The sequence below is a fragment of the Anticarsia gemmatalis genome, chromosome 2, assembly GCF_050436995.1.
Source record: "Anticarsia gemmatalis isolate Benzon Research Colony breed Stoneville strain chromosome 2, ilAntGemm2 primary, whole genome shotgun sequence".
Taxonomy (NCBI): domain Eukaryota; kingdom Metazoa; phylum Arthropoda; class Insecta; order Lepidoptera; family Erebidae; genus Anticarsia; species Anticarsia gemmatalis.
The window spans coordinates 8,726,406-8,747,492 of record NC_134746.1 but is presented as its reverse complement, the minus strand read 5'-3'; the positions used below and the strand labels follow the sequence as shown (position 1 = coordinate 8,747,492).

General features: G+C 36.2%; 2 protein-coding genes across 12 annotated transcripts in view; one reads left to right on the top strand and one right to left on the bottom strand.

Annotated features, from left to right (window-relative positions):
* Positions 1-334: 334 nt before the first annotated feature.
* LOC142983482 (uncharacterized) lies at positions 335-2,937 on the top strand. Its single transcript, XM_076130397.1, has one exon. The coding sequence runs from the start codon at positions 497-499 to the stop codon at positions 1,949-1,951; it is 1,455 nt and encodes a 484-aa protein (XP_075986512.1). The 5' UTR covers positions 335-496; the 3' UTR covers positions 1,952-2,937.
* A 161-nt stretch (positions 2,938-3,098) lies between these two features.
* sick (sickie) overlaps positions 3,099-21,087 on the bottom strand; it is a 198,124-nt gene continuing 180,135 nt past the window's right edge. For all 11 annotated transcript variants that reach the window (XM_076130294.1, XM_076130314.1, XM_076130322.1 and 8 more), the window contains 15 exons: positions 14,213-14,296; positions 13,462-13,590; positions 12,052-12,213; positions 11,298-11,529; positions 10,734-10,876; positions 9,547-9,702; positions 8,312-8,618; positions 7,571-8,222; positions 7,336-7,485; positions 6,822-7,015; positions 5,775-5,883; positions 5,261-5,453; positions 4,744-4,902; positions 4,362-4,445; positions 3,099-4,133 (listed from right to left, as the gene is read on the bottom strand). In XM_076130294.1, the coding sequence (XP_075986409.1) occupies positions 4,011-4,133; positions 4,362-4,445; positions 4,744-4,902; positions 5,261-5,453; positions 5,775-5,883; positions 6,822-7,015; positions 7,336-7,485; positions 7,571-8,222; positions 8,312-8,618; positions 9,547-9,702; positions 10,734-10,876; positions 11,298-11,529; positions 12,052-12,213; positions 13,462-13,590; positions 14,213-14,296 (2,877 nt within the window). In that variant the 3' untranslated portion in view covers positions 3,099-4,010. The remainder of the gene's footprint in view (positions 4,134-4,361; positions 4,446-4,743; positions 4,903-5,260; positions 5,454-5,774; positions 5,884-6,821; positions 7,016-7,335; positions 7,486-7,570; positions 8,223-8,311; positions 8,619-9,546; positions 9,703-10,733; positions 10,877-11,297; positions 11,530-12,051; positions 12,214-13,461; positions 13,591-14,212; positions 14,297-21,087) is intronic.

The following is a 21,087-nucleotide window of genomic DNA, read 5'->3' as shown; positions in this document are numbered from 1 at the left end:
AGCTGTGTCTATCATAGGCGACTGAACGATCTATTTTACTTCTTATATTAAATTCAACTCATTATATAAATGGTACTCTTTTAATTACTCTTAGTAAATGAATATTTTTTTAAACTTTCATTTTATTTATTATATTATGAATTCAAAGAACAATAAATCATAAATTTGTTTCTGAACGAATAACCTGTTAGCAATTTTGGCGTCATGCATGTCAACCTATCTGTCAAAAGAGCCGGGATATTTCTCATGTATCAAGTATTTTTAGCATCACACATGTTTTGTCTCTTTCGAACTTATGTTATGTATATCTTGCTATCCTGCTGTCCTTATAATGTAAGATATACTATACAAATCAATGGTGGCAATGCGTAATACTCGGAAAGAATTGCGTGTAAAAGCAAAACAATAAACTGTAAAATACGCGGTTACTGTGTTCAGTGTTTTATTTATGTTGTATCATAATATTCTTTAGAATAAATAACAAATTATACATAAAATGGCTCAAGCCGAAGACACAGAACTTCGTGATTTAGTCATTGAAGCATTGGAAAGAAATGGATCTCTTGCCAAAATACGCGCGTTGCTAAGGGCCAATATTTTTTTAGCTTTTGAAGATGATTGTGAAAATTTGAAACAAAATGTGAATTTAGACAATATTCTTAAACTGCCAGAAGGTATTTTAGCCCTATCAATAGTTCATGAGTTTTTAGAATTTTGCTGTTTGAAGAACACTTTATTCGTGTACATGTCGGAATCTCGCCAAGGCAACGAGTATAATTATGATGGTAAGAAGTCGCTGGCGGACAAGTTGAATATTCCTAGAAATGATTCAGTGCGGGAACCAATATTAATGTCACTTATTAAAAATTCGTTGAAATTGCATCACAAGAAGTCTTTTGACCCGAACACTTCAAACTTGAAGAATCACGATAACTGTGGAGATAAAAATTACAGAGATGATCAAAATTGTACTTATATTCTTCATGAAGATTCCCAGAGTAATACAACAAGCAATTCTAATTCTGACAATTCATCGGATGAGAAAAACAAGCTGCATTTAAGATTACAGTTGGACAACTCTGATACAGACACATCTAGTGATTCTGCCAGAGACAAATCAAGTTCTGAATATATTCCAGGTGATCACATACTTCAAACTGAAAGTAATAATGTAACTAACTTTATATCACAAAAATCTAATGACCATGGTGATACTAGAAGTCAGATTAATCTAGTTACTCATGAAAGACCTCAAAAGGATATACCTGTATTAAGTAATGAAGTAAAATTGACTACTAATAGCAGTAGTGACTCTACTTCGTATATAGAATTGAAGCCCTTTAATTTATTAGATGAAAAGATGCTTAACACTGCAGGGCTGCCAATTATTGAAGATACAAAGAGCTCTAGTAGTGTTAAAATTCAATCAAACATGCAGAATGACATCACATCACCTAAGTCTGGTACGTTAGCCAGTTTGTCACCAGTATCACTCAATAAAGAAAGTGACAGTAAAGTGGAAAATGGTGAAAAAGCATCACAACAATCTGCCAAATCTGATGGAGAATCGGGTGATTTCAGTTATGGAGATGATTTCTCATCATCACCAGTGTCCAAGTTTAAAGATAGTGCAGGAAGACACTTCAAGCCAGCAGAATCTATTCAAGATGATTTGGAGAAAAGCCCTAACAAAAATTCATCATTGGAAAGTCCTCATCAAATATCCCAGAGTTCACAGAGCTCTGTATCATTGTCCGATGTCGCAGATCTGATAAGTGAAAAAAGTTCCTTGAGTAATACAAATAATAAGTCAAAACAGTCACCTGGCAATCGCTCAAAAGATAAAGTAGATGTTAAGTCAAGTAAGATATACAGCGATGATTCCGGAGATTTCACTGAGTCTCCTGTACCATCATTGTCTAATCTAAGTCTTGACATACATAGTGATTGAAGTAACTTTTAGTGATAATTACGTTATCATAACACTAGGGTATATGATTCGAAGCAATAATACTTTAATACAAAAAATATGTTCCTTACTATACTGTTTGAAATTGTTAAGCTGAATTTGAAATAGAGCTGTGTACAATTTTGACAAATCTTGAGTAGACTAAGGTATTGCATTTAAAAATACTTTCTTTTATAGAGAAGGATACTGTAACATATTTTGCTTCATTGTATTTTCAAAATCTTTATTGTACGTTTGATGTTGTTTGCACATTTTTCAGAATGTTTCATTATTATGTATTATCTCTAGTGATTTCGAATTGTGATAATTCATCATTGAAATTCTTGTAAGATATCTTTGTGAGAGTGTTATTTTTAGTACCATGTGCATTTTGATTGTATATGAACAGTTGAAGAGTTCTTGATTATTTTTGACTGTCATGTTTGTAATATTTGGAAATTCTAGTGTATAGTCTCTTTATTAAAAAGCACAAGTTTGTTATACTAGTTGCCACTGCCATCATGCCAGTTGCTATTTACTGTATTGAATGATAAATGGGTATGTCAAGTCAATGTTTACTTTCAAGTGTTTGTGTGTACTGTGTTACACTTGCCACTTATGATGACAAATTTTGCAATATTGTAGGAAATTTGATAAGAAAATGTCACTAGAACTGTTTCACCATTAGAGTAGTGTAGACTTAACAACATAGTGTCATGCTATCTTCATTATTTGAGAGGAAAACTACTAAAAATCAGTGAACACTACAGAATGGATGTCAGTGACAGAAATTATTTTGTCAAAATGGTTGTGCCTTATTTATATTGGATTCATGATGTAAACGCGATTGTTCCTTTTAGTACTCAATAAAGATTCTAGTCCTAAATGAAATATAACCGGTTCCGTCCAAATTGCTCCATAATCATGTCTGTTTCTGGCGTAAGTTTGATGAAACATGCTGTAAAACTTCAATAAAAAATTGCCTGATATTTTGATTTATTATTTCGCTTTTCTCCCTTTACCAGTTAATTTCCTGTCGAATTTGAGCAATCTATAAAAAATTTTTGAAGCCTGAGCGAAAAGTAAAGTTGACAAGAAAAAATAATATTTTATGAATGATGAAGAAATAAATAAAAATGCATCGTTTTTTTTATAATCAATTTTTATTTCACATTTTCTGTAAAGCATAGATTGTAGATATCACGTTTCTTTTATGCACACGAGTCAATCCATACCGAACACTGTAACACAGTTGTTACGCATTTCTATACAAAAGTAACGCTGTTTATGGCATAATAGATAGCGGTTAGTGTAATCGCATACAAAAGGAAAATATATTAAACATATTTACACTTAATATTTTATAAGGTACATGATTTTATATGAAAATTGTATAAAAATTACACTTTCATATGTTACATACATGTCACAGTAATACAAATGCGGTTTATATCCTAACTTTGAAAAAATATAACAATAGTAAAAGCCACAATGCTTTATATAAACAGTAATAGTTCTACATCGTTCAAATTACGTCGTAAAAAATGGAAAATGATCGCTCCAGGCACTGTTACTGATTTCTTATTCACATAGGGGGTGTGGAAATGATTTTTCATGTTTTTGTTAACAAATTAATTGCAAACAAACAAAAAAAGAATTGAGAAAAGGAGCCTATACTCTTGTAATTGATATTTGCTAGACCACAAATACTGCAGAGCAAACTCCTTTCGAAATTAAATATAATAATATCGCCGTTACATTTGGCGACAATCAAAATAAAAAATAAATCAACTAGAAATAATATAGATTCGCAACTAAAGTAACACTTAAGAGTAAGTAAATAATAAATATCAATAATGTACATATGGCAAATATTTGGCTTTATATATCATATAATCCACATGTAAGGAACGTCAGTTAAATTTATAGTTTTCATGGAATATCTGCTGGCATTCGAGTTTCAACCGGAGACGTCGAAATGTAATATCACTGAGTGCCAACAGTTCGTATAAAAACTAGTGAATAATAAATGTCACAACACTGTCGGGACGATGTGTCGTTATTATAGCTCGTTGCCCATTGAGCTGTCGTGAGTGAGATTCGAATCCATGCTCGCATTGTCTGAATCCTGGCTTTGGTTTCCACTGTAGTTGGCTGCTTCTTGTAGCCTCATCAACATGTTCAACTGTAACAAGGAAAAAAGAAAGTTAAAAAACAATTGCAGTTACATTGCTGAATGCTACCAAAGGGTATGTAATCATTACGTTATAAATTCTACTGGCGATCACGAACTGAATCATACGTATTTTTCTTAACAGCGCCTCTAGCGTTTGCCAAAGGAACTAAGAGCATGGTTAGAGTCGCCAAAACTAATTTTCAAAAATAAGTGAATTATTTTTCATAGTTAACTTACCAAAGGATCTTGATTGTTGTTAGTATTGGGATCTTGATTTGCCTCTTCGATACCAATCTCCTCCACCGTGATCGCTCTTAGCGTCTGTAAAATACAACGATATTTTGTAAATACTATCAGCAAAAGTAAATCCTTATCAACGGAAACTAAATTTAAAGTGGGACCTTGTCTCGTTTAATAAGCCAGTTGATATTACTGTAGTTTGAAGCCTTCGAACAGTTAAGTGCATTTAGGATTCCAGCTTCGATTACTGAGCCACATCGGCACCTATAGTCTCACAACTTAGTTGAGTCTTGGTATGCACGATATATTTAAATTATTATGAATAGTTAATTTCACTTTAGGTACAACATAGGACTTAAGAACTTTTAAAAATACATACGTGAGAATGATTAGGTTCTCTCCAAGGGTAAGACGACTTGATATGTTGCAGCGGATCGACGGCGGCGTGCCTTCTGCGCCCGTACAGAGCAATGCCTTCGCGAACTGCCTCCGATGCGTACGGCACTATGCTGTAGTTCCACACGTCTGCGAACCAGGCCTGAGGGAAAGAGATAAAGTCAGTATTGAACAAACTTTACATATGGTATTTTATATTAATTTACAAATACATCTGTAGTTAGGATTTTATATATTTCTATATACTTCAGTCAAAATAGCGTTTTTGTGTGTTGTTGATTTTGGGTTAAAAGTATTTGGTGCAGTTTCAGTTAATACGATGTAATCATAATTTTTCAAGAGAAGCAGAGAAAAGAGCGTAATTCAATAAATAATTTAATTTTTTTACTTTCTTGATCGCCCAGGCCGATATTAGAACAGCAGTAATCTAACTACTGGACATTTAGGTTTAAGGAGATCTGTAGCATATTAAATAAGTAATTATCATGATGGGATCTGACCTGACTAGCTTCTAAATCCATTGGACAAGCTAAGAACAGTCTTGGACCGACGGTGACGTCACTAGAGGAGTGGGCTTCGAGGAACGCATTGAGCGTAGACCACACGCCCGGCAGCCATTCTAGTACCGCGGCCAATGCGGGCTCGCGTCTACCTAGCCGGAGTTCTAAGGTAAATAACTTGCGACGAAGGTACCTGAAAAAGACGATAAAGTAAGTAAAATTAACAGTTTTATGGTAAAAATGATTAGTTATGGTAATTTTTATAAATGATTAGTTATGCCTAATGAGAGTAAATATAAGAAGTGGGCTTTAAAATTATTATTATCTCATCACTAGATTCAATGGTTTCAATAAATATGACATCAATTCCGCTTCTTCATGATTTTCAACAAGAAAACAAGTTTAATTCCAATAAAATTAGGATTTTGAGCTCTAACTGCTCAGAAAGGCACCGGGCTGTATATACATATATAGCTCATTTTGCAAATTTTGTAGAGAATAAAATATTATTTACCTAGCTAAGAATCCTTTGACAGGCTCCATGTGATTGGCTGTGAGAAGCCACCTGAAGTTATGATGTAGTTGCAGATTCGTTGTGTTGCACGTCGCTTGGGACATAGTACCTAAAACAAACAAAACATTATTGTACACATCCATATTCTTCCACACAAGTTACCTTCATAGTTCGTGTATTAAACTCATTTGTGCCCTTTTCAGAATCAGTTTTTATTGTTGCCTGCTTCGCAATGGCTTACTTGCTATATTCAAACATTAAAATTCAATGACGGGTTTTGTACACATTGTGTTACTTTAATATACTATTGACAAAGTTACATATTAGACCGTGTGAACGTAGCATTAGACAAACTTGGCTAACACATGTCAGCCAATACGGTAAAACCTATGAATAAAATAAAAACTAGTTTTTAATTTAAAAATCTAGTAAAGGAAAAGTTATGAGGAAATCGTTTACAATCTACATTTCTAAGAACTTATATTGATATTATGTATTCTTTATTTTATTGTGGATAATTTTTAAATATGTAATGACGAATAAGGATGTTTATCAGCTACTAGTTATTTCCTTACACCATAATCGGCGGATAAATACGTATTTCTTTTATATAAAAAGTTATGAAAGACTGTAATCTCATTGTATCAAATTAAGTCTTGTTTTTTTTTTCACTATATTGCAAAATTATAACACTGACGACAGAGTCGCGCCAAATAACTCTGTGGGTCTGAATATATCCGCTAGCGGCCTACGAGGAAGTGAAATAATAACTAAAAACTACAGATTAAGGAAATGAATTCATGTGACAGAACGAACGTTGTCATTCATACGTCTCTATCACGCTATGTTCGCATAGTTGGCATACGCAAAGATCGTGCTAAAAAAAATAGGTCTGGTTCAACTTCGTGTTCATAGAGAGTAGATTAAAATCCCGGCATTGGTAGCTAAGGTAAGATTTCAGTACGGTAGCTGTCTTCGTAGCAAGTTAAGGTAAGAATTTAGTCCTGTGGGTGTCTTCATAAAATAGTGTAATGTAATGTAACATACCGATGATGACGGGCATGTTCCTGTTGTCGGGCGGCAGCAGGCCGGCGAAGGCGTCGCCCAGCGCGGAGGCGTGCTGCAGGTTGTCGAGGATCACGACGGACGGCAGCGCCGCCTCCTCGGCCGCCGCCGCGCCGCACTGCTCCGCGATGTTCGCCAGGTACGCGCGCAACTCGTTGCACGACTTGCGGTCCACGCTACAAACGAGTATCATGACTTTAGTATAATACTAAAGTACTAACAGATTAATGTGATAATGTATAGTTGACAGTTTTTTTTTCATTTTGATACTAGTTTTCCCTCAGCTAGATCGGCAAAGTGAGGGTAGTTTTATTTAGTCTGATTTTTCAGATACAAGTTGCCATTATTATAGCTATGAATTTAAATTACAAAATAACTTACTTAACTTTACTTTGGTAAGGATGTTATTATTGCACAACACTAACTATCAGTTAACATTAATATGTGTAAATAAACAATAGTTAAGTTAATGTTAGTAAAAAAAATGTATACATACTTGAAAGTAGCAACGGCTTCAGCAGGATTGCCTCTACGTTGTGTCTTCTGTACATAGAACTCCGCCAGTTTGGCCGCCAAGTAAGACTTGCCCGTGCCGCTCGGACCGCACAGGATTATTCGCCGGTGTTCCGATAGCAGTGAAACATATCTATGAAGAAAAATAAATTCATAAATACAACACAGATACATACTTATAGAAATGATTATTTTGAAATTATGCTATTCGTACTTACCTATATACAATATTTTTTGGTATAAGACTATCGAACGCCAAGCTTCCAACTCCTTCTAAGCAGATATACAGCGTATTGACAGTGCCAATGATATAACCACACGGCAGTAACTCCGGGAACCCGATCTCAGGTCCTCGCGTCGCTTCTCCCAGGTGATAAGATGTTATCGAGTCCGTGTTCAGACCGAGATTTGTTCCCAAGTCTATTCTAGACAAATAATCTTTAAACGTCTTCCTAACTATATAATCTAAGTTCTGCCAAGTCGTCTTGCCAGAAATATAAGTGTACGCTATGGTGAATTCATTACAGTTTATTGTCGAATCACTATTATAAACATTCTTATACGAATTACTGTGCGTAGATTTATTGCTTTTAAGGCTATTCGTGTTAGACTTATTTATTTGTGAGTAGTCTTGCGTCTCAGTTTCGGGGCTGCGGTTCTGCGACATCCGAGGCGAGTCGAAACTCGATTGTTTCTCGAAGTGATTGTTGTACGCGCTCGCAGATTGTTTAGCGTAGAATCTGCACTCTGATTCTGTGAGCGTGTCCTGAACTTCTTCGAAATATCTTTGGAATGTCTCCGGCTGTCCTAAGTATACAGCTATTGCTATCTTTTTGCCATCTGTCGTGTCTCCTTGACTGTCCGCAACACCTGTGAGACAAACAATGCATCATTTAATGTTCAAATTAACACACATCATGAAACAATTAAGTGACAGGTCAGTAGTAAAATAATCTTACCGATATCTGAGTAACTTTCCCCTATCGCGAGTTCTCGACTCTTCGGCGGCGGCAGGACCGTGTTTATGTCGTAGTCGCCACTCAGTCGTTCGGTCGCATTCAGTCCGTTCGCGAATAAATCACTGCTACCATTGAGTGCCCCTAATAGCGTCTCGCTGTTTTCATTAAGCTCGCAGGCGGCCTTATTGCCGTATATGGGCTCCATGCTGGATTTAGGCGAGCCTTTTTTGGCAAAGTCCATGGTAGGGGTCGACGTCATGCAGTTGAAGTCTAAGTCTAAAGGCTGTGAGTGCATGTCTATTGTCGCCTGAAATAGAATTAACTTGTTACTAAGCTACTCGGACACGAAAACTCAATGAGTGAACATAGAACCGACAATTTAAAGGCAACTTTTGTAAAGAGTTTTACTCGATGAAGTGTAATAATATGTAAGTATGAAACGTTTCATTCGAATGATTTAAAAAGTAAAAGTTTTCAGCTATTTATTATTCTGCATGCATACAGAAAATCGTTTAGCAATTGTCGTGTTTTGAACCTAACGGCACTTGTTTAAATTTGTCATTTAAAATACTAGGCTAGACACAGTCAGCCTGGGACCACGGCGAGTGCAACCTGCGCCGAAACGTTAGGCATTTTAAGGTAAAATGCGTGTTCTCATTCACTCACTCATTACTGTGTGCAGTCGCCTGATTACATGAAATCTCTGTTATTAGGGTAAATAAACATAATTTGGTAACTGGGCCTAGATTAGATAAAAATGCTATGTTAAAAGAAACGTGGGCGGATAGATATCACGCTTACAAAAACATTCTTTGATTCTTATGAGTCATTGATTACCCAGCGTAAACTAAAGTAAATAAATACGACCTATCATTTTATCGACAGATATAGTAAGTAGCTAATCACCTAGGCAATAATAAAAATAGTGGAACTGTAACGGCTAATATGTAAATTGTGAGCCTTAATAAACAGAAGTCTTAAAAATGAAATCAGTAATAGTAATCAGTACTGTTAGGCTTGCAACACACATATTTGGTTTAACCTTAATCGGCCTAGCCGGATAGCAAAACCAAATATGTGTAGATGAAGCCGAACGGCATAAAACGAACAAGTAAGTCGAGTAGATTTTGTTGTTCGGTTAATATTGCCGAATCGAACGTGTCGAACCGAATATGCGTGTTGTAAGCCTTACAAAGAGTTTCTGAATTCATGACGCATAATAAAAGTAAATTTACCTGATGCATCGTAGCTTGGTCAGCGAGACTGAACCTCCTCGGGTCTTCAACCGCTGACCCTCCAGTACCCAATGAGCTCTGACTACCAGCCAACGATCGTGACGTCACTAGCCGTTGAAGTCGTTCGTTGTTTTGCTTCAGGTTCAACATTTCGTTCTGAAAATTCATTTGTAATTTAGTAAACGCGAAGAAAAACGTAGTTATCTTTTTTAATATTGTAATGTTACAGGTAATAAACGCGATTGAAAATTAAAGGATTTTTGTTAATCCGACGTTTCGATCGAATTGCATCAATCCGAGACCACAGTAAGACCCGTTGCATTATAATAATATTATGTGTAGGTACAAGTCGCGAGAGTTAAATATTTTTGAATAGAAAGAAAAATGCATCTTAAGCCTAATCTATTGCACAACACAAGACGTAACTTGGGAATCAAGCGTCGAAACTATAATTAATTCGATGTGAATAAGAGATGAATGTCCCTTCAAGTTGCGTTCAATGTTTTATTTTAAACAGCATCTATTTATTTAGTTCGCTTTTTATAGAATCCACCCTACAATGTAAAAGAACAAAGGAATTACAATTTTCCCAACAAAACAAACCACCTGTGCCCACGGGGTATAAAACCTGTCACATGCACATAACAATTATAAAGCCAGGTGTTCGTTAGAAATTGATATTATCGAGCGGAAACTAATTGTTATTATTAGGATCGAACTATTCTGCTACCACATTCGATTAATATTACAGGTGTCGACGAGAAATTACTGATATTATTGCTGTTAATAGTTCTGTAATTTCCTTAATAGAGCATTAGCATACGAAACCGCTATTCCGGCACTGACCTGTCTATAAACACATAGGTAATATACTAAACTTTACGAAAAACCCTTGGGCGTGTCGACGTACTACAATTAGCGATAACCATCTCTCGGCCCATCAAATTATGCATTAGTGAACATCCTATACCATTAAACGGTCGATTATATTACGTACTTGTGTTTATAGCGTGTTGTTTTTTGTTGGTTTATGCATTCCGTTGATTATGAAAGGTTGTTTAGGTCAAACAAGTCTTAGATCTTATAAGAAACGGATTATTTATGTAAAATACATGATTTATGAGCTGCATTGTAACAAAGTTTAATACACGAACGGTTTCTTAGTTTACTGTACAATGATGTCTTACCCTCATTTTGATGACGGTGTCCTTCAGACTTTCAAGTTGATGCGCTGAGCTTAGAGCTTCTAGTCGTATATCAGTTAGCACCAAATCCTTCTCCCGCAGTTGCCTCTTCAACTCGTCTACTAAACCAGAGTCATCTGGTTTATCTGTAAATAAACAACGCTAGTCACAATCGTAGAGGATCAAGCGTTTTATGACGCTATAAAATATAAATCGATGCTCAAACACCTTGGCCCTAAAACAGACTGTAACTTCTTGGTTTGTTACGCATTTGACCGTGTTTATATATTGAAATATTGCTTATAAATTATATGATGAGGGCGAATTACATTCGTGATTTTAAATTGAAAATTTCGTTGTTTTGACTGTATTGCAAGAATTTATAAACTAGTAAATATATTTGGCAAAGCATGACAATAGAATCATCATGAATAGACACATGAACAAGTTACACGTTTAAGAGCCGGCTTACACGGGATAAATAAAGCACGCAGTTACATTGTCAGTGAACCTGTTTCCTGGACAAGTAATCCGTCTATTGTTTACCTAGTACATTTGTTGTCTCACCTTTGGTCTGCTCTTCCGTGTTAGCCCCGGGGCACTTGTCCTTAACGTCGAGCGTTTCGTGCGAATGTTCCAGACTGTTCTCGTTGCTTCCCTCGCGGATCGTGTGCGGGTCGTCGTAGTGATGGGAACCCGAAGAGCTGTCTTGTGATGACAGCTGCCCCAGGGACGAATGCTTCGCCGTCTTAGATATCTTCGCGTTCCGCGAGAAAGCTTTCGTGAACGACGACCGTAGCTGTTACGTAAAACAATATTAGTTTTACTCCGTTTGCTTTGTACAAATTAAGATTTTATGTCCCGACAATGAGCGTTTTTGCTTAGTAATAATAGATGTTTGGACAGTGGTTAAATGAATTGCATCATATAGAAATCTGAATGGTGTACAATTTATGTAAATATGCTCAGTTGTGGCTGTTTATTTTACGAAATAATGTTTTTGTATTAATAAAACACTTGTGTTACGATTGTGTAAAAATACATTATGGTTTTAATGTACAGTAAAATAAATCTGAATTGCCACTTGAGTCTTCTAAACGGGCGACTGAAACATTCATAGCTATTTGTTCTAAATATGAGTGTTGCGTAATTACAAAATAGTAATACAGACTGACGAAATAATCCGTTACAAGATATAGCTAATCGTGTGTATGATTGTAAACAGTTTATGCTTATACTTAAATATTTATTTTGTGTTTGTGTATAGTTTGCATTTAAAGTTTGTATACTAGTTGTGCAAATATTTTGTTAAGCGACTTACCCATCCCTTCTTCTTATGTTTCTTATCATGCGGTGCAGATGATCCGCTGCTAAGGCTGTTGATACTGGAGACGCTATCCGTGGACAAATGCCTCGTGATCGCTCCATTGCCTGTCTGTGCACCACGTTGAGGAGATGACTGAGTTTGAGCATTTGGTGCTTCCTAATATAAAAAATAAGTACACCTATTAAGTAAGTGGTTAAAGATGCAAACTTACATTTTGTTTCGCATTTCTAGTTTGAATTGTCTTCTATACCTAAGTGCGAAATACGCACGTCATTGAATAGATAAGTATAATGTTTGGTCGCTTATTTATGAATATTATTCTGGTACAATAGTATACATTAGGCTACGTGGCTGACTACACAATCAGTAAAAAATAAATCAAACTGAATAAAAGTTGCAAGTTAAAGGGTCATTAGTAACGGTAAGCTCTTAAAATGTATAGGGAAAATTAATTGACAGCTCCACTCCACACGTTCGCACAAACATCAATCAAAACCATTATTAATTTCAATGACATAAAAAACTTCTAAATGAATGAGACATTTGTGTTCCGTTCATTGATTGATGGATTTCATTGACGTTTTCGTGAACGTATAATGCGACTTTATAGCCATGATACTCGAACAGAATTGGGACATTCAAATACACGCGTTGCCTCATAAATCAATAGATCATACCAATAATGTTATGAGTATTTCGAAACAATATTTAATCAGATAGAAGAGGCAATATTTTATGCAAACACTATGTAAAATATGAACCTCATAGCAAATACACACAACAACCTTTTACATTCAGAATTTGTATGCATATTTATAACTCTCTCTAATTATCATTATAACAAGCATGTTAGATAAATTTGACTAGTACAATGTAGAGTTAATATCAAGGAGGTGGCAGTAAGTCATGTCACTTGTCTATTCTGAGCGCGTTTCAAATGTAGAACAGGGCCGGATCTATTGACGGTCAATTTAATGCAAATGTTGGCCATGCCTTATTTGTTTCTGCTTATTGAACCTCGAACGTCCCGATTCCTATGATTCTAGAGCCGATGCTTATTACTGTTTTAATATAATATGTAGGTTTGTTTGACAATTATGCTAATGTTAATCTCGTTGCGAGGCATGCACAGAGTGATTGATAGATGACATTGGAATACGTACAAAGTTTCAACATTAGAATACAAATGCAAATGAAGATGTTGCGACATAAGAACGCATGACAAGCTTAAAGAATCATTTATTTCTTTGTTTTAAATTGATACTTTGAACATACATGAACATCAGTATTAACCTAAATGTAAAAGGAAAGAAACATTTTCTACAACATTAAATCTACATAGTCATATGACTAGATCTATTGCTAACGGTATAAGTGTCATATACATTTCCAAGAATTGTTTACCTGGCCGGTGACATTAACACCGTCCGCCCGAATTCCCATGGACTGCATATGCGCTGTCGTAAGACCGGCCTGAATTGATTGCTTCCTCAGTAGCTCGATCGTCTGACGTAACTCCGTTAGCTCCGAGTCCTAAGAAATAAAAAGAGTATTCGACCACATTCGACGTATAACAACAATAAAACAAATAATTAAAAGAAAGTAATTTGTATCCGCTCGAACCGGTTAGAGTACTCGCTTGAACTCTTATTGACTTGCGGTGTATACTCGCATGTGTGATGATTCCACGCAATAAAATTCGTTTTAGAACTGTATTACGAGAATCCTCAGGTGATTTAAATACAAATTAACTTTCCTCGCTTAAAGCAATGGTCGTTTGAGAGGCCTCAAAAAGGGTTTGAAGATATCCTCCGATTTTAGCTATTCGCTTCGAATATTTTAAATAGTTTGTATCTCGATTATAACCTGTATTTTTAAAAACGAGTAGCAAGGGACAAATTACAACGGTTAGGTAACAGTATCTATGAAATACTTCAAAACGGTGAATGTCTAGCCCGTAGGCTCTTTTCTTTTATGAAGGTCTATGCTCTCAGATGGCTCTTAAACGGCAGCAATTAGCTAATCTTTATTAGGTGGTACTAATTAGAAATTGCTGGCAAGTCTAAAATAGAGGTAGTAAAAGTTGTATAATTCTGTGAATAATAAAATTAAAGGATGTGTGACTTAACGATGGAAATCTTGTCGTGTTTATTACCTTTCTCTCGGCGGTTGCGGTGAGCTGCTGCAGCCGCTGCGTCATGTTCGACAGACTCTGCTCGAAAGCAGACACCACGTGTGCCTATAACAATCACATAAAAATGTTGAATTAGACTTCCTCATGCATTTTATAATGTCTACTAAAAGTAGAGCACAAAATTTTCCTGTAAGATATTAAACGTAGATAATAGCTATGCCGAGAAAGTGGTAAAACAATATTCAACTAAGTAATCGTAAGACCAAAAAAACATACAACTCTGTTTTAACGACAATACATCTCCGCTGGGTCCACCAGGAGAGAAACAAATAACAATATGTTATACGAAAATAATGACAGTAGTCATGTACCAAAACAAAACAATATACAACACCGGTCCGTAATAAGCATTGAAGTCTTTGTTAGGCAGTCAAAAATGGAGCAAAAGTGGCGGTGCTATTACTCAAGCGCATCGAATAAGGCTTAATACTCTTAGCACCACAATAGGTCCCCCTGTACCGTGGGTGCCGTTACGTACACAACACACAGACCCGCAGAATAAATATTGGTTGTCTATACAAACGTGTATGCAACTGTTGATGCTTGAATGAAAACATTGCTGCATGATAGATATCCATACTTTCAAATTGTTACAATTAGATTACTATAGACGGTCAACTACCTACTATGTAAGATGTAAAGAATGTGTAACAAAGTCATTTCTAACTAGTGCGTTCACTCAAGAAACAAAAATAACTTCGCCTCGTTAGTTGATCCACATAACTGTAATTTCTACGCACTTAAGTTTGTAATCAGAGGAGACCACAAGCCGACATAGATCTCTGACTATATCTTCGGCCAGTTGTAGGGTGAGATTATAATGTATCCAGCTCGACATCCTTAGCTCGATAATGACACCAATTGCTCTCGAGTCATAAGAAACCGGTTAAATGTACCACCTTGACTACCCAGTAATTACTTACGTCACATTTCCCTTAGTTATGTCGTAGTAAATATTGGGTATAAACAGTTTTATGAACTGTAAAAATGACTCATCGAAATAAATTGCTTTATAGGACGGTACCAGGCTAATAGTGAACGTGGGTGTAGCTGGACACGGGACCCTTTGTTTGCTGCGGGAATGCACTCAGCAAAATTAAAACAAGGGTAACGTCCTCGATCCCCAACAAAAATATGGCTTTACGAGCTCTATAAGAACATGTAGATATTATTATTCGGAGCTAAACTGAAAGGCGGTTTCTCTTTGTGCGTCCCATGCATTTTACTTGAGTGAAGGCAATGGTAAGTAAATGTAATTTAAACATATCTTTTTAATAGGACACTCCACCTGCCTCGACGCATGTTGTTTAGCCAATTACAGCGTCTGAACGTTTTATTGATAGATCTGCACGAGACACCTTACGCGTGCGCGTGTCGAAGTTAATGAGCTGGCATTGTCTGCAGTGAGGGTCCAATAAATAGTCACGGAGTCAGGAATGGTGAATTTTCTCTACATGTCGTGTCGTCTTTTCGTCGTAAATGAAGCAAATAATACACCACGCATGCACTAAATGCATGCTTTCCTATGTGTATTGTATAAAGAAAAGTATTAATGTTAATGTACTAATGAATGAACGACCCAGCTTTCAAGCGTCTAATCGTTTCTGTTTACCACAGTCGGTGCAAATAAAATTACACGTTTCTTTTAGATCCATGGTACCATAAAAGTATATCAATGCGCAGACAGGTGGAAACTAATTATTAATCAACAGCTGCGGAAACAGCCGCGCTTTAAGAACTTAATGACACGATCAAATAGTTGCTAGTCCTTAGTATGGAAAGAATTATGTTGAGTGCGTTCCGCGAGAGTTTTTACTGCGAAATATTTAATGGATCCGTCGCGTTTGTCTTGCAGAAGCTTTCGCAAATGGACAAAAATTATCTTCTTATAAACGCAGGTGAATTTTATGGAAGGTTTGTACATTGTATATTCTAATTTGTTGGCAGATGTCTGTGCCGTTATTAGAAAAAACCCGAGTGTTTTTCTAATAGCCGTTCAAACTAGAATTTACATACTCAGGACACCTTTGTTACTATTCTAGTATGTGCCACCTGTAACATTTTCTTACTCGGGCTGTTTAATACCCTTACTAAAATTACTGTCCAGATCTATCCATAAGAAACTGTAAACACTTTTTAACAATATGCTCGATTATATTTACCCAATTTCGAAGACGCCTTACAAAATAAAATGAAGACATTTATGACACGATTGTCTCATAAAGGTAGCGATATATAACCCTAATAACGTTAAAAGCTGGCAACGCATGTAAGGCGATGCTAATATTGAAATTTAACAATACAATATAGAGGGGACATGTGCGCATGGACAACGTAACCGATAACATAATACAAATCGAGTAGGTGTTACCTACACGCTTCCCCGGTCATATTTAAGGCCCACTCTACAACCCACTGATGTCTTTTACAAGAGATTGGTACAAGTCGAGAGATATTATTTGTTCAAGTGCACTCTTCCTTATTCGGTTCGGACATATCTGGGCTGCATGTCTGTGGCCAATTTATGTGGACGGCTTACAGAATAATGACGATTGTAAGGTCAGAAATTAAAAAGGTTTTATTGAATGTTATGTTTACGCAGCTGGCGGTACCGAGTATGTTGTGAGACATTGTTTATTTATGGAAAAGTTAACACTTACTGAATTTTTTGACAGTCTCCTAACATAATTTGTTATGATTATGATTCGTACAGATATCAGACTGATATGAAATATGCGATTGTAGAGCAAGTTTTAAAACAATGCGCGCATAAAACAAGTCCTGAGAGAAATGGTATAAGCGGATGCAGTTGCGTTAGGAAAGTGTGCCGTGGTCGCAGTGGCCACCACCTTCGCGGACAACATCAGAGGTAGCGACGCGCAAGCGTTTGGTACGATAGTTATCTCACGCTCGATCCCAATATACTTATACGTGATTGTATACCTGGGGACTATTGCTAGTATTGGAACCGATGCTCGTTAATATTAATGTATTTACTATCTTGCTTCTCTCTAATAGAAGTTTAATCTGATCTTTCGAGTAGCTTTCAACTGATAGAGATTTACTTGTTTTACTATCACTGTGCGAGTATACCCAATTCTAGCGCAACTGTTAACTTAACACATCACGAATCACTGGTTATTCGATAGAAAGCTATAGCCGTAATTGGACATGATTGCTTAAGTTCAAAGGTATCATAACAATAGTTCGCTATAGAAACCTTAGCCGCCCGCACTCCCTTGACAATTTAAAATATTACATTGCCGAAATAGGATCTGCAAACAATGTCAAACATCAAGGGAATAATAGAACAATTTGGCTAGGTCATCAACCTCGTACATAATATAACAAATAAACAAGATATAAACGTAGACCCGTGATTTGGAGAGTAGAATAGTTTAGTCTTCTTACATTTTTATTCTTGCCATAAAATTGTGAGAATCTTATAAAAAATCTGACCTTACGTGATAAGATTGTTTTTGTACCGTGGGAAGCAATATTTATTACCTTATGAATGGGATTTGGGATACGATTAAGTCAACACCTGACCGTCAGTCAGTATAATAGAGGTCCTTTCGGATAAATCTTCAGTAGTCATGTAAGATTTTTTGTGAATATGATTTACGTCGAACGAGCAAAGGTTCACATCAGTTTTGGACGTTTTTTACACAAACACCTGTTCAAACGTTTCCGATAGTATGAAGTACAGATTGGAAAGCGAAACTAATCGTAGTGCGATTACTTTGATTACATTGGTAGAAAAGTGATTGTCATGATTTGCATAAAGGGCCCTAATCGATAGAGAAAGGTAATAAATATTATTTAAAGTTAAATTGAAAAACAACATGGCACTCCCTGATTATTCAACCTGAGGGGACGTTACACCCTATGCACGAGATGTCAGGTGAACACGCTACGTCACTCATTAATATTCCCCCTACCCGGTGTTTCAAATTAATGTGTATGTACTTCCATTGCAATCTATTATTCCATTAAACTGAACTTAGGTAAATTATGACCACACCTTAATACTACTTTAATGCCTATAATACCAGAAAGGATCTGCTTACGATTTCACGTTATCAAACAGAATACAAGATAAAAACTGAAACGAATTAGTTAGTCTTTAATCGTTTTCCATTATTCTACATCAAGCCACGAATTCCAAAACCTAATCGAGGTATCTACAAAATAAAATATACAAAAACTTACCTCTTCTAAAATTGGACAACTTTTATAGCGGGACTTTTTGATAGCCAATTCCCACCAAGGCACTGGTGGTTTCGCTCGCAGGATGGTTTGGCAACCAATTTTTGGATCTTGCGATTCATATAAAGTTCCCAAGGTCCTTGACAGAGGCCTAGTTGTTGTTTGTTCCGAATCTTCATCTGCTGGAATGCCAGTTACACATTCACAGCATTTATGAGGTCTTCTTTGCGGTCTTAAGTCAGCACTGAAGGAATGCCTATAGTTCAGCCGTTTCGTAAACCCGTTTGTTTCGCTTACAGATCTCTTGAAGCCATTCCTATTATTTTGCAACGGCATTCTTGGTATTTGTTGCACTTCGCTAAGAATAGTAGGTTCGCCATGTAAGCTCGCATGTTCATCACTCATAGGCGTATTTGGCTCAGAATGATAACCCATTCTATTTCTTTGTAAACTTCCGTATAACGGATTTTCTTTCATGTTTGACAGTTTCAAATCTATAAATTTTGGCCGTCTGGTATTTAATGTGGCATATTTTTGTGGTGATCTATGAAATTTGGATTTATTGGGTAAATCTTTTAATACATCTTCCGTGTCTGTAGACGGTATCGTAGAATTGTCACTGTAGCTAGATATAGGCCTGTCATTATCCGTGAAGTATGAGGACGATTCCGAACAATTATCTCGATCGCTGTGACTCCTTCTACAGTCGATGGACGAACCAGTAAAGTCCGTGCGTACGGAATGTTGCTCGCCGCCATCCTGGATAGCTACGTGCTGCTCATACGACTGCCGCTCGCCGTTACTCAAGTTCGAGATTCCAATTTTTTCGCCACCGCTTACGTCCTGCTCCGAAGATAGTTCCAAGCTTTTTAAGCGCCTGCGAGGCTTAGTGTCTATAGAATCATAATGAATTTCTTGCTTCCCGTTTCGACTTTTCACTGGGGAATTGCTCTTTGAAGATGGAGGGGTTATTTTGGCATAAATAGGCTCCGTGAAGCTCAGTCTTGATGGCTTATCAGCAAACGTATTGTTCACTGGCGCATTATTTACATACTGTACTCCACAACTGCTATCTAAGAAACTATTTTTAGGTGTTCTATTTAGTGTGAAATACTCGGAGTGTCTTTGAGGTAGATTAATGCTTTGATTAGGTTCCACTAGGTTTCTTATCTTGATTCTGCTTCTTGGCGCTCTGATAGTAGCAAAACCATCATGTATAGGCGAGCCATGATAAGTAGGTGAGGTGGTCACTGCCATGTCGGGTATATTTTTCATGTCTTCAGGGCACTCATTTTAACAGTTTTTCAAAACAATAACAGTTTAAACTTCAGTAAAACAACAATGTGAGAAAACACAGTAAGAACTACATTTCATCCTCCTTAGTATCTGGAAAGCGTAAAATTGCAAAATACACGTCTTAACATGCGTCTATCGAAGCTTTGGTACTTTCATAGCTGTAATGTATGTAATCGAAATCATTTGCGGCAAAATACTTTAAAGGGTAAACTCAATAAAGTGTGGATAATTTTCTACGAATGGACGTGACTTTATGATTAGGCTATTCTTAATAGGGCAAAGACACTTGACCCGTAAAGAAACCGATAAAAATATAAATGAGATTTATTTTTGGACATCCATTAAGGTGCTTCAACATCCGGCTCAATAAAATCTTTGAAGATATCCACTTCATAAAGCAACTTGATGTTGGATAATAAAAACTAAACTCGAATTACCCAGCGCTTATAGTAGTGCTGGTCTATCCAGCAAAAGTAGTTTGGTAGTTTAATGATTTCTGTATACATGGTGCATTATTCATAATGGCAAACGCACTAATCAATCAAATGAGAAACAGGACGGTTACATGCGTATGACAAATTAGGAATTTACGTAAAACGGCTTAACATAGATAGGAAAGTTTCGTATCGAAATTAATTTTCCAATAGATAAATATTGCCGCCGTACACGAGATAGATTTTATAAACAAGATGCCTTATATGATATCAGCTTTCTAAGTGAAGAATAAATGTTCAATGAAAGCTGCAAAATCATATGGAGATAAAAACCAGCAAGTAATTAAGTCAAATAAGTAACAATAAAATAATTACACTTTCAAAAGTAATTTGACCCACATAAAGGAACTATTTTCTGAAACATTGAAGGTGGTCGAGATACTTCATTAATATAAATTGAACCCATTAAATTGAACGTAAAGCGCAAGAACATCATTTTGTCTTTTGTTTTTATGTTGTTTAATGGTTATTGCTCCATTTTATGACGACTGGCTGGCCAATTTAATCTCAGCTCTATATATCTACGCGAAAGTTAAAGGAAACTTTGTTATGTCACAGTATTTCTCAAATAGGTAGCGCAAGAAGAGAGAAGTACTATTTTACATGACAAACGCTAAAACAAAGGAAATTTTATTTTGAATGCTAATGTTAGCACCTAAGCAAAGTGTATGCATGTAACAACTTATGTGCGGAACAGCACAACAAAGCAGTTGTGAAAATTCAAGTTTGAATTGCTAGTAGAGTCCACGAGGTTCTATTTATTAATAAATTACACTATCACTTGTGACGTGAATTAATCATAGGTGCAATAACCTATCATGTAATAAATACAATTCA

Coding starts and splice junctions, on each gene's coding strand:
- LOC142983482 (XM_076130397.1), top strand. CDS start 497: ATGGCTCAAGCCGAAGACACAGAACTTCGTGATTTAGTCATTGAAGCA.